This window comes from Borostomias antarcticus, assembly GCF_949987555.1.
Source record: "Borostomias antarcticus genome assembly, chromosome: 15".
NCBI classification, from domain to species: Eukaryota; Metazoa; Chordata; class Actinopteri; order Stomiiformes; family Stomiidae; genus Borostomias; species Borostomias antarcticus.
Genome location: NC_140248.1, coordinates 13,247,587 through 13,261,509, shown reverse-complemented (window position 1 = coordinate 13,261,509; position 13,923 = coordinate 13,247,587). Strand labels below are relative to the sequence as shown.

Sequence of the window (13,923 nt, the reverse complement as noted above, 5' to 3'; positions counted from 1 at the left end):
AACTCAGTAGTCAGACTCCATCTTGTGGTGGAGACAGGACTTACTGGAGACATTTGTTATAGAAATAAAATCAAATTTTCTTGTTCCCATAACTCTTAAGTGATAGTCACAGAAGGATTAAAAGGCTGTAGGCTGACACACCTGTAATGAGAACATTACTAATTACATGCTAATGTGTGTAAGCACCCATTATCAAATATAATAAATAATATAATTTCTACTATTTGAACTACACATTGATGTATTGTAGATCCATCTGACAAAAATAATAGGTTAATGTCTTTATACAGTGGGTGATGTTCGGAATGTCCTTGATTGAATGAATTTGATGATTGTCTACAAAAGTTTAATTTGATGTCATGTAGATCTCAGCTGATAGTTGCTGATGACGATGACACATCCTTTAAGATGAGAATGGCAGTGACATCAGTTCCATTTTTCAGAACTGAACATGGCAGTTAAAATCAAATCACAGCAGAAATAACTCAAAACAAATATGATCTATTTGGTAACTTTATTGAACTCATCCCCCTCCCACAATTTGTAAAATAAAACCAATTACTTAATAGAAAAAAGTGGGAAATAAATAAAATGAATAAACCACAATGACATTTAGGCCTTTGTAGTTCAAATGTCTTTGCACCCAAAGCAAACTCCCAATACCCTCCTCTGTGCACTTCAGTTTCCTCATAACTGCAAACAACAGGTTCAGAACCAGGGTTAGGTCCTCAAACTAAACATCGCTAGCATTCAGTAATTTTTTAGCATTGTCACATTGTTTTTTTTTTTATACTGCACCAAACAGGTAATTGCACGAGGACAAAAAACTGCCATCCTTAAAGATTAAAAACAGGTTCTGTATCTGTTAGAGATATGTCTGCTTTAACAAAACCGGTGGAAATGGGTTTGTCTTCAAGTTACTTTACAAGTTCAATGTTATGCAAGGCAAGAAAGAGAAGGATCAGAGGGTGCGAGTTGTGCAAATGTCCCCTGTTCTTTAGCCCTAAAACATCAAATGAGTGGGGATGAGGGACAGCAGAGGGCATGGAAGAGGAGCGAAACTGCAGGTTCCCCAACCCAATTTAAGAGCACAAAATTGGGATACATGGAGAGGGTGAGAGGTGGTTGAATGAGGGTTTTAATAAGAATGAAGATGGGGGTGGGTGGGGGGATGAAGGTCCTTGAATTGAAATGGACCGGAGAGAGAGCTCTCTAGATGAGGTCAGCCACATTCATGGGCATCTCTTCTACTGTGGTGTTGTAGAAGGTCTCAATGTCCCGCAGTGTGCGCTTGTCCTCCTCGGTCACCATGTTTATGGCCACACCCTTCCTGCCGAACCGGCCACCTCTCCCGATCCTGGTCAAAGGCAAGAAAACGACTTGGATATGGAATCTTAAGGGCACAATCAAACAGCAGTGAAATTAATGTGATTTAATGGTGCCACAGTGCATGCAAACCAGGGTCTGACCTGTGAATGTAGTTCTCACGGTTGGTCGGCAGGTCATAATTAATCACCAGAGACACTTGCTGGACATCAATTCCTCTGGCCTAAAGGAGGATTTGAGAATAGCAAGTGAGACAACACTTTCAACTCGCATTTGGTTCAGTCCACTGTAGTTGAGCCCCTGGGACTGGTACCTAACCAGTCTAACTCAAGCTGCCACTGGTTCAAGGTCCCAGCTGGACAAGACCAATCGCACTGCGTCTTAATTAAAGGGGTGATTTGAAATCAGGAAAAATAACATTAAGTTTCCTCCCACTGCAACTGTAGGGTATCTACTGTATCTATATGTACATTTTCACGAATATTGACAGTTTTTTAGGGTTAGTAATTATCGTTTTAAAGTGACGACTCATGCAGACATGCTGTGTCTTGGATGTTCTCTTGACACTTAAGGGGCCAATTGAGAGACGCGGTAGGTGAAACAAAAATTGCTTGAATTTGACCACTTCCCTCCACTGAGGTTACGGACCAAGTAAACACGCAACTAGCCAACACTTGGCGGATTACCCAGGTACATTTTAACCAAAATGTACAGATATTTTCTGGATAATGGATAATGGTGCACAGGCAGTCGTGTAGTCTGGGAGGCTGACCAACTTCAGGGGGTCGTGTCGCTTCATGAAAAGTCTGGTTGTTTACAATAACATTTCATGACTTTTTTGTTGCTAGCGAGCTAGCCACCTTGTCACTGATATCAGTTAACATATAACATTAAATGTTATACGTTTTTCTAATTCATTTGATTGAAAAATATGTTTATAGAATTGCAAATTACTGCTTGGGGGAGTAAGCTAGCATACACTAGCAAAGTGTGGTGAATACCTAGTCACAATGGGTAATAAAGAGGACCTCTTGACTGACTGAATTTATTGAACAACTTGAAACAAAAACACATTCAGCTGGGATATCATGTCAATACACACATGTAAGTACAGCTGTTTGGGTTAGGATGACGCAATAAAATCCCAGACTTATTTCCAGTGATCTTTCTAGATGTCATTCTTAGTGCCCTGTCTCGACTCACCAGCAGATCTGTGGTGATGAGAACCCGACTGGAGCCGGAACGGAACTCCCTCATAATCAGGTCCCTCTCCTTCTGGTCCATGTCACCATGCTGGAGGGGAAAGAGACAGGCTCATCATCAATCATTCATGATCTGACATGACCCAGAGTTAGTAAACAAGCATTTTACAAGTCTTTTCATGGCCTTAAGGGACAATAAGCCACAGATAAACTCACTGATGAAGTCAATAGAAAAGAAATGACTCTGTTAGCTGAGATTGATATAATATATAAATATAATGTACTTCTACTTAAAAGAGAAACACATGACAAGGTTGAAGCAAAGACAGCTAGATATGGACTCTCACCAAGGCAGAGACAGTGAAATCCCTGGCATGCATCTTCTCAGTCAGCCAGTCCACCTTTCTACGCGTGTTGATGAAGATCACAGCCTGAGTAATGGTCAGGGTCTCATACAGATCACAGAGTGTGTCCAGCTTCCATTCCTGACAAAAAACAAATGGTGTTTAATGAGATGAGCCAAGTAAATGCAAGCATGCTTGCCACAGGGATTTAAGCTTTAACCAGGGTTCGTACTAGCCTCGTGAGACCATCCTGATCTCGCACAGTCTGGACTTCCAGCCATCTCCAACGATTTCCAGAAATTGCATTTGCAACTGGGCCAATCCGGGACTGCGTTTTAACTGCTGTTCTGCCCCTAACTAGTTCTTGTAGTTGATGCGTGAAAATGAAACAAAGGCTACTGGCAAAACAGTAGTGTTGCGTTTCCCGAAAGTAACGAGCGGTAACGTTAACATTAGTAGAATAAACAGAGCCATAAGTGCAGTTATTGCAGTTTAAAAATAAATAAATATAGAAATAGACTCAACAACAATTAAACAAGAATAAGAGTGTACACTAGCAAAGTTTCTTGGAGGAAAAGACGTTTTTGTCATTCTTCTGACTGGATTTGGCAACAGTTTTGTTACGTTGATTGGCTGAAGGAGTTAGTTTGTCAAGGCAAGTACTCCCGTCCACTGATCATTCTGAGAATTCTGGGAATGCCAGACTGATTTGTGGAGAGAAACAGAATGTGAGCTCGCTAGATCAGGACGGTTTCACAAGGTTAAGTTCGTACAGCTTTTCAAAAAATTCAAGCAGATTTCCACCACTTTCAAGGTGCATTGTTAAAGCTTTCCCAGCACCCCAGAGCTTGACCACCTTATTTAAAATAAACTTTTCTGCATTTAAAACACAAAATGATCATTTAACTTGCTCACCACACTAGATTCGATGTTATGGTGCAATAACACCCAAAATTATGTTTTATAAGAACATGTCATGTAGACTTGGCATCATGTTGTGTTTCAATAAAATCTTTTGTGACTTTCATCGAACAAAAATCTGATGCCGTCTCATGAGGTCTTGATGCTTCTTGCCTAAATGACAAAAAGGGAGGTAAATTAATATTCATAATCAAAAGTCTCAAGTCAAATTATTCCCTGGCTTTACTGAATGTCCCAATACTGATTTCTTAATACCTATATCGTTTATTTCACAGTCACATTTTATCTAAATGTAACAATAGGCTTTATAATAATATAGGTCTGTTATTTAAATATCAGTAGGCTACACGAATTGATTTGTCTAATCATGGTACTATACAACAATATTGTAAGTGAACAGACTAACCTATACTTGGCAATGACAAAACACCTGTTTAACAAGTGTACATGGGCTTCTATTCATTAAAGTACAGGCGAAACACACGACCGGCCATTCGCATTAGCACGCACGTGCACGCGCCCGCCTACACACACACACACACACAACACACACACACAACACAGACTGCTACATAAATTAACATGCAGAGTAATTCAAATCATAAAATCGACCTAAAGTGATCTCATATTTTTACGGAATATTGAATTCCGATTGCTGGCTGATCGATCTGAGCACCCTTACTTAATCCATGAATTATATTTTCCGAGCCACCTTTAATTGAAACATAAACCTCCTGAAATAATTTAATTAGTCAATGATTGCCTGCACGGTCTCTCTGTGTGCACACTCATAGGCGGTGGCCATAATAGAATAGGCCGACAGATCACAAGAGAACCACTCCTATTGGCCGCATTAAGCGAAAGCAACCAATTGGCTCTACAACTAGTTTATTTCCTTATCCTTAATAAATTATTTTTAAATCAGACTGCTGATTTATTATGAAAGCGTACAAAGTTTCAAGCACTTTCCCAACCTTGAACACACCACATTAAAAATCATGCATTTTCAAGGATTTCAAGCACCTGAGCGAACGTGGAATAGCATTGAGGGATAATGTTAGTCGACTACCAGACAGAGCCCTAGCATGGAGGAAAGCAGTCTAGTTTCTCTACCAATGAACTATGTTCCTCCTGCAACATAAGGTTTGCAGAGGGTAGAGCGAACATTAAGGCCCAAAGTCTAAGAGTGTCTTAACAGCACGTCTATTCCAGCTACACCTACAGTACAGTCCTCTGCTGTACTGGGTCAGTCTTGGCTCTGTACTTAGGATTTAAAATCATATAATGACAACAAACAAGGTGCCTCCAACTTAAGGTCAAATGTATTGAGACAGATTAACATTATATAATAGTCATGCTTAGCATGGAGCCAAATATCCTTTGCATGCAATGACTTTCAGAGGTCCGTTAGCATCAGCACCCCCAGACTCCTGGTACCTCCCAAGACGATACTACAACCTCTTTGCATTTCGGTGTATCTCCTTTCTCTGAAAATGTAGCTGTGTACCAGCTGTGCTCTACATTACTGCGGTACAGTATGGCATACTTAGTTGACTACATGATTGCAAGTCATCAAGGGTATCAAAACCCTCTGACCATCACGGGAACTAAACTTTAACCTTGCGTTAATTGTATTATTTAAGATCAAAAATACATGAGTACAGAGCCCCCCAAAAAAGCTTTGCAGCCCCAATACGTACGCAGGGCACTGTATATAACAAGCTCTTCTAACTGGGAAAAAATCAAACTCCCATCAATTCTCAATGTTTCAAGATACACCATTGTATTCATCCAAGTATTTCAGCAATACCTCCTTCTCCACATTGATGTAAAACTGCCGGATACCCTCCAGGGTCAACTCCTCTTTCTTGACCAGGATGCGGATGGGTTCACGCATGAACTTCTTGGTGACCTCCAGTACATCCTCAGGCATGGTCGCTGACAGGAGCACCACCTGGTCTCACAAGGTTGAAAAGACACAGGCATAAACCAATCCAATGCTTCAACCAGCTACATTTTAGACTGTGATGTAGATAAGTTAATTTCTTTACAATTACAGATCTATAACACTCCAAGGACACTCCATTTGTCGCCTCACCTGTGTGCTGATGTCGAGCTTTTGGAAAATCTCATAGATCTGGTCCTTGAAACCTCTGCTCAACATCTCATCAGCCTCATCCAAGACAAACATCTTAATGTGCTTGGAAGCTGAAGGACAGATTACCATGAGCTACAACATTACTAGAACCAAGATAAGCAAGAAATGTTGACACTCAAAGGTAAACAGCTATGCAGTCCATGTCAGAACTCCCATCACAAGAAAGTCAAGTAATAAGCCCTGAAGCATCACTCACCAAGGAACTTGCGGTTAAGCATGTCAAACACACGGCCAGGGGTGCCAACCACTATATGTGGCGCTTCCGCCTGGAGCTTCTGCACCTCGTCGCGGACATTAGTCCCACCAATGCAGGCATGGCATGAGGCGCCCATGTAATCACCAAGGGCAAGGATCACCTTCTGAATCTGTGAAGCAAGGAGTGAGTCAAACTCTTGCAGTGGCAAAACAATATTTGAACGTCCAAGACCATCATATTCTGACTAACACTGCTGTGCCCAGTCACTGGAGTGACAAAACATAACATGAAGATTACAGGTGATGCATTAATTGGGGGACTGTGACATTTTTTTTGTGCAACTTGCCTGCTGAGCCAGCTCTCTGGTAGGAGCTAGAACCAGGGCCTGTGTGCCCTTAAGGTCAATATTAATCTTTTGCAGAATGGCGATGGCAAATGTGGCAGTCTTCCCTGTACCAGACTGGGCCTGTGCAATGACATCATAACCTAGAGGGGACAAAGGAAGGAAGTTATTTATGTCATTTATGAATGGATATCAATAAAAAGATGGATAGGACTTTTTTTAAACAATGTCTTCTCCAGGCTAAAGCTGTAACTTGGGAGCCCAACACTTAACACAATATGGTCATTTGTAACCACCAAGCCTCCTACTTACCCTTGATACAAGGGAGGATGGCCCTCTGCTGAATGGCGGAGGGCTTCTCAAAACCATAGGCATAGATTCCTCTGAGAAGAGTCTCAAGCAGGTTCATCTCATCAAAGCTGTCCACGATCTCATTCCAGTTGCTCTGTTGAGGGACATTAATGGTTGACAGGTAGACTTAGAAAACAAAGAGTTACAGAGCAGCTTCCTGTCAACAGGTATCCCCATGCTCTACAATATAACTATAACAATTGGTACACTTCCAACAACTAGTGCATTACCTGTAGAGTGGAGATAGATCAGGGGCGATTTTGGGGCTTTTCAGTCACAGACAGGGCTGCTCATCTAATCAGATATATAGTCAAAATGCAAAGAAACAAACGTCAAACTCACCTCAATGATTCCATCGGGCTCCATCCCCTCAGGGCCATTGTCTCTGGATCTGGAAGGAAATTACACCATTAAATGTTGTTTTCATATTGGAATGCAAAAGTGAAAATCTATGCACAGACTAATAAATCTTTTCTAACTAGCCAGCCAGTTAGCCACAAACTCACCAGGCATCACATAAAGTCCAATGTTAGTACGTTAGCTACAACGATTATATCCAAGTCAACATAACGTTAGTACACTCTATACACTATTAGTTGTGTATTTATTGCGGGCCTTCCCATCGTAGAAATGCAATCCTTAAGACCCTATCACACGAATTAATTGCCTATTTAGCTAGCCAATTCCTGCGCTGCAAACATAGCTAGCTAACTTAGCTACTTGTTCTAATATCGAATATCGTTAGTCTAGCTAGTTAGTATTGGGCTGTCCACATATGAACGATTCTGCTGCATACCCACCATGACAACAACAGGACCACTTGGTTGGGTCATCAGTGCTCGGGTTAACTATAACTTCACAAATTAAGCCAAGATGAAACCTAATATTAGCCAGATATCTAAAGTTAGCTATGCTAGCTAGCATTATTTGGTGCATTCGTTAGCTGGCTAGCCAACACTTGCTGGCTTGATCGGCCTAGCTGGTAGCTAGCACGGCCTACCTAAAGAAAACAAGCATAACGTTAGCTATGCCCATGGTCAAGGTACGCAGTTGTGCTAACGTTAGCTAGCGATTCATGCTACATGGTCAACTAGCTAGCCAACTCAAACGTTAACTGGTTATAGGTTATCACGCCAATAGGCCCCCTGCACATCACCGGCATTGGAAAAAAAACAAATTACGGTAAGGTTAACGCACAAAGTCGGTTTAATAGTGCTAACGTTAGCCCGATGGGAAGAGTCGTTTTGCTACCATCGCAACCTAACAACGGCGAGGTTAGTGATCGCAAGTGATATCACAGTCGCCAACGTCCAGAGCAGCTGTATGGTGTAAAGTGTAGCCTAGGTAAAACAAATGTAATTAGCACGTAGCTGTGAATGTGAAATAATTGGCATGGGGACTTTACCTCTCTTCATAATCGGCCGACATTATCACAAAGGGCGAGTGCGCCGCGAAAATGTTTTATATACCTCAACGTGATTTCAATTGTACTGTTTTGATTGCAGAACAGAACTATCATTCAATTACGATCCCGCCCACTGTGGGCCTTTATTGGCTCTCCAGTACGTCACTAAACCAACGTTTCCGCCTATCCTCGTTCTGAACAAGCATCCGAGAGTGAAGATAAATTCCATAGAAGTTGCTCCCATATACTGTCGCATAGATAGGTATCGTATCTGACGCTTCCTTCTTACCTTGTACCAACTGCTCCAGGTAATCCAATCCTTGCCCACGGCGGGATTCGAACCCGCACTCTCTCTTGTGAGGCAGACGTGCTAACAGTTGCAGTGTTTGCAATCCTGTTGAAGTGTCCTTTGTTTTAAATATCATTTTTTGCATTTCGTTTTATATGACCTTTTATGTGTTTCTTGCACTTTGTCTTGATGCGTTTAATGTCTCATGTGCAGCACTTTGAATTGCCTTGTTGCTGAAATGTGCTATATAAACTTGCCTTGCCTTTAGAAGGTGGCTAGTTACGCTACATCTCAAACGTGCTGTTTTTATTGTGCGTTAGGAAACAAGGACATTTCAAGTACAGTCAAGTGATACTAGACGCGGTTTCTGTGTAGGCCTATATTTGGAAATATGACTAACCATGGCAGTCACGTTTCAGCAAAGAATTTGTAAACCTGCGGTGACCAGTCAGGACATACTTCACCCCGGAACTTTGGAGGCGTGGAAATATTGCCTGCGAGAGTCACTGTATGCCGAATTATTCCCTCTCTGAACCTGCATGATTGTAAATGCCTGATGGCGAGTCAGTGCAAATAAAGCCCACGGCCTCATCTCCAGAAAACCTCACGCCACAACTGGGGACCCCTGGCGTAAAGACTCCTTGAAGCATAATCGCATACGCTACATCTGCCGGTGTTGTGCCGAATTCTCACTCCCCGCAGAATCCTACTCCCCTAGCGCGTGAACGCGCATTCGCTTGTTCTCACTGCAGCTCGTCGGCATTGGTCGATCTGCGCTCTTCTCCCGACAAAATGAGTGTTTAAATACAGTTTCTACCACTCAGTAAAGACCAGAACGTCACAAGAGTAGCCTAGCAGCTCATCACAAAAAGGGATTGTATATTGTAGACTTTAGGTTATAAGATGAACGAATCGAAATGCGAACCTCACTAATACATCCATGGAAACTCAGCGACCCATCGGCGAATGGAGCATATAGCCCACGCTATAACAGCCACGACAATAAACGAGAGCACTTAAAATACATAATAGGCCAACTCTATCCCCCCCCCCCCCTCATTATCGTATTTAGCCTACATTTTTAGGTCACTGATGGTCGCCATGTAGGCTGCTGGTTGTATGTGCTAGCCTCCAGTAGGCTATGCCATCTGTATTAATATCTAGTTATAAGATAGCCTGTATCAGGTTCTCCTAACATGATGCGTGTGAGTCGCTCTGAATAAAAGCCTCTGCTAAATTATTATGATAATGTGAGTTCACAGCCATAATTATGTGTTTGGTATATCTTATGCTGTACTGTGGATACCTTTTTTGTATTTTTATTGTTTGTTTTGTCATAATTGATAATTGTTTATGAAAAAAATAAACAGAAAAGGTATCTTATGAGTCCATATGGGCTAGGTTTCATTTGAAGCATGACACTTAAATAATGGAATAATGAATTAAGTCACATCAATATAACGCATATTATACCCATAGGCCTATAACGTCCATATGTCTGTATAGTCCATGACTATTGCCCAGTAGCACTCACCTCTGTGGTGATCAACTGCTTTGAGAGGTTGGTGAATGACTACATCTACTCCCAACTGCCATGTACACTGGACCCTCTACAGTTTGCCTATTGACCCAACAGGTCCACAGAGGATGCCATCGCCCACATCCTTCACACTATCCCACCTGGGCAAAGGGAAGGGGAATTTAGTGAGATTTCATTGAGATGTTCATTGACTTTAGTTCATCTTTCAATACCATAACACCCCCCCCCCCCCCTCTCTCAACACACTTCCAACTGCTATACTCCCTGTACATACATAACGATGTAAGCAGGTTAAATATGAAGTGCCTCTGACTTTGCAAACCAAAGATATGAGGGGAGTGAGATTCTGCCAGCCTGTTCAGCAGATTCTCACTCCCCCTGCCAAATGTCGCCCGTTGTAATTAAAAGCATGTGCTTTTAGGATTACTTTCTAGTAACCTAAACATGTAAGAACCCTAAATATGAAGTGCCTCTGACTTTCAAACCAAAGATATGAGGGGAGTGAGATTTTGCCAGCCTGCTTGGCGGATTCTCACTCCCCCTGCCAAATGTCACCCGTTGTAACTACAAGCATGTGCTTTTATCAATACCATCTAGTAACCTAAACATGTAGGAACCCTAAATTCTTACAAATTCTAAATATTTGCAAACCAAAGATATGAGGGGAGTGAGAATCTGCCGAACAGGCTGACAGAATCTCACTCCCCTCATATCTTTGGTTTGCAAAGTCAGAGGCACTTCATATTTAGGGTTCTTACATGTTTAGGTTACTAGATAGTATTCCTAAAAGCACATGCTTGTAATTACAACGGGCAGAATTTGGCAGGGGGAGTTAGAATCTGCCGAACAGGCTGGCAGAATCTCACTCCCCTCATATATTTGGTTTGCAAATTCAGAGACACTTCATATTTAGTGTTCTTACATGTTTCGGTCACTAGATGATATCCCTTAAAGCACATGCTCGTAGTTACAACAGGCGGCATTTGGCAGGGGGAGTGAGAATCCGCCAAGCAGGCTGGCAGAATTTCACTCCCCTCAAACCTAGGTGTCATACTTGACTCAGATCTTAATTTCGAAAACCACATCAAGAATATTACAAAGACATCTTTTTACCACTTAAGGAACATTGCCAAGGTGCAACCGTTTCTCTCTCAGGCTGACACCGAAAGACTAATGCATGCTTTCATCACAAGCAGGCTGGACTACTGAAATGCTCTACTATCAGGCCTACCAAAGAAAGTAATCTCTAAACTACAAATGATACAGAATGCTGCAGCACGAGTCCTCACTAAGACTAGATGGAGGGCACACATCACACCAGTCTTAAAATCACTACACTGGTTACCTGTCAACTCTAGAATAGACTTTAAAATACTATTACTAGTCTATAAATCTCTCCACAGTCACGCACCTGAATACATTTCAGACATGCTTGTCAGGTACATGCCCAACAGACCACTCAGATCCTCAGGTACTGAACTCTTAACAGTTCCAAAAGCCAGGACAAGAAATACGGAGAGGCAGCTTTTAGTTTCTATGCCCCCAACCTCTGGAACATCCTCCCGGAGTGCCTAAGAAGGGCCGAAACAATGGAGGTCTTCAAGCGAGATCTCAAGATGTACCATTTCGGCCTAGCCTACAATCACTAGCCAGGACCTTGAGACACAGAAATGCAGCCTTAAACCTACCTGTGAATCCTCTGTATACATTGGTGTATATCCTGCTATGCACTGTATGTATATCGAGATGTGTACATAAGCTGGTTGCCCTGAAACAGGCATGTTCTGTTCTAATATCTGTGTTGCTTCTATGGCTCAGCGTGCTACTAACCGTTTTCTGCCTCCCCTCTCCTTAGTGCCTCTCTCTCCCTCCTACCTTCTAACCAGGTCCAGTGGATGCCCCACTATCACCCGCAGACCACCCTGAGTCCGATAGATACCCCCGTTAACACACAGTGTTAGTTAGTTAACACACACACGTACACACAGACATACATCAGTCCACATCTGGCTTAGGCCTGGACCTGGGCCCAGTCCCCCTTCCCCTCACCCTAACCCGGGTCCATATCCTTTTCCTACCCCCACCCTACCCCCGACCCCTGCCTCTACCTGGACCCAGGCACACTCACACACACACAGACATACACCAGTCCTGGGCTCAGATCCCCTTCCCCTCATCCTAACCCGGGTCCGTATCCTTTTCCTACCCCCTCCCTACCCCAACCCCTGCCTCTATCTGGGCCCAGGCACATTCACGCACACACAGACATACACCAGTGTTAGCCATGTCTCTCCCATGATGTTTTTAGCCTATCTTACTCTGAAAATGTAATTTAATGTAATTTATTGCTTTATAAATGTTCTTAGCCATTAGACAAACATACTCCAGGAGCTTGCTCGATCGCCTTGTTGAGAGGGGTCAGGGAAGAATTTTTACAGCTCACTTTTCTGGCCCCCGGGTGATTACTGTTTTTTTGCTTCCTTCTGGAATATGTAGGGGTGGGATGTATGCCCACCTCCCTTGTTCTATGTAAAGCGCATTGTGTTGCCTCTGGGTATGAAATGCTCTATACAAATAAAGCTTTGATTGATTGATTGATATCTTTGGTTTGCAAAGTCAGAGGCACTTCATATTTAACCTGCTTACATCATTATGTATGTATAGGGAGTATAGCAGTTGGGAGTGTGTTGAGGGGGGGGGGGGGGTTTTGTTGTTGAAAGCTGAACTAAATAATATAATACTGTAGTGTGAATGCTTGGGACAGGCGCACTCACTCTTCATTGAAACTGATACATGCCACACTCACTTGTGATTGTCAATTGACTGGACTGATTGGTAATTGACTGCACCCACAGCCTTGCCCGTGAACTCTGCCAGGGACTCTGGAGGAGAGATTTAAAGGAGTAGTAAAGGGAAAAATCATGTTTAGCCCTGTTTTAAGGTTACTTCTGATCATATACAATGGTTCAGATCAAGACGTTGACAAAACTAGCACTTTTGAGAAAGTTGATAATTGCTCAGGAGGCTGGGTCTGTAATGTTGTAAATTTAATCCTTTGATCCTAAAGATAAGAAATGGAAACCACTGGTAAATGTAAATCATTAATATTTCATTAATAAAATGTATTAAGTGTAAATCATATTGCCTGTCCGATTACCTTAACTGTACTGAATGAAAGAATAAAAGACAGATCATCTACCCTTATTCTGTACTGTACAGTATCCTGTTTACAATACAATCAAACATCAACCAATACATGTAATACATTGGAGCTCCAGAATGCGTGTTGAGCTCAAGGAATAAGTGCTGTGTCTGGGTTTGGACATCAGATGTCTCATTTGTGCTGTGACGAAGATTATACAGTTCTGCTGGTTGTATGGACTGAGCCACAAGCCTAGGCCGACCAGTTTCACACTACTGCTGACCAGAACCATACTGGTTCATCACATCCTCTCACCCTCTCTCTGTCCCTTCCTTCCTTCCCCACCTCCCAGAGTCCCAGCTGTCAGGCTTGATGGTGCTGCAGACTGAGCTCCTTGTCCCAAACCAGGCCCTCCATGGCATGCACTAGTCTCGGTTCCTTGCTTTGAAGCTATACTACTATATACTATACTATATACTATACTATATACTACTATACTACTCTTACATTAACTCTGGAATCAGGTGTAGTTTCTAGTGTATTTTCTGGTGTAGTAGGCCTAATATCAGAAGAGAATCTCTCTGTGAAGGTTCCCAAGGCACCACGTCAGTGTTTTGCACAAACACATTAAGATATTAGACAACCAGTGTGCTGATAATAGCAGCAACTACACTTAAATAGCAATGTATTCAAGACAACAACACTA

General features: G+C 42.3%; 1 protein-coding gene across 1 annotated transcript; it reads right to left on the bottom strand.

Moving 5' to 3' along the window:
* Positions 1–499: 499 nt before the first annotated feature.
* LOC311318380 (eukaryotic initiation factor 4A-I-like) lies at positions 500–8,317 on the bottom strand. The gene is made up of 11 exons (XM_084449702.1): positions 8,247–8,317; positions 7,184–7,232; positions 6,803–6,935; positions 6,494–6,633; positions 6,148–6,316; positions 5,892–6,001; positions 5,604–5,747; positions 2,876–3,013; positions 2,530–2,619; positions 1,470–1,549; positions 500–1,357 (listed from the first exon to the last, which is right to left on the bottom strand). The coding sequence occupies exons 1-11, from the start codon at positions 8,267–8,269 to the stop codon at positions 1,213–1,215; spliced, it is 1,221 nt and encodes a 406-aa protein (XP_084305828.1). The 5' UTR covers positions 8,270–8,317; the 3' UTR covers positions 500–1,212.
* Between the last annotated feature and the right edge of the window lie 5,606 nt (positions 8,318–13,923).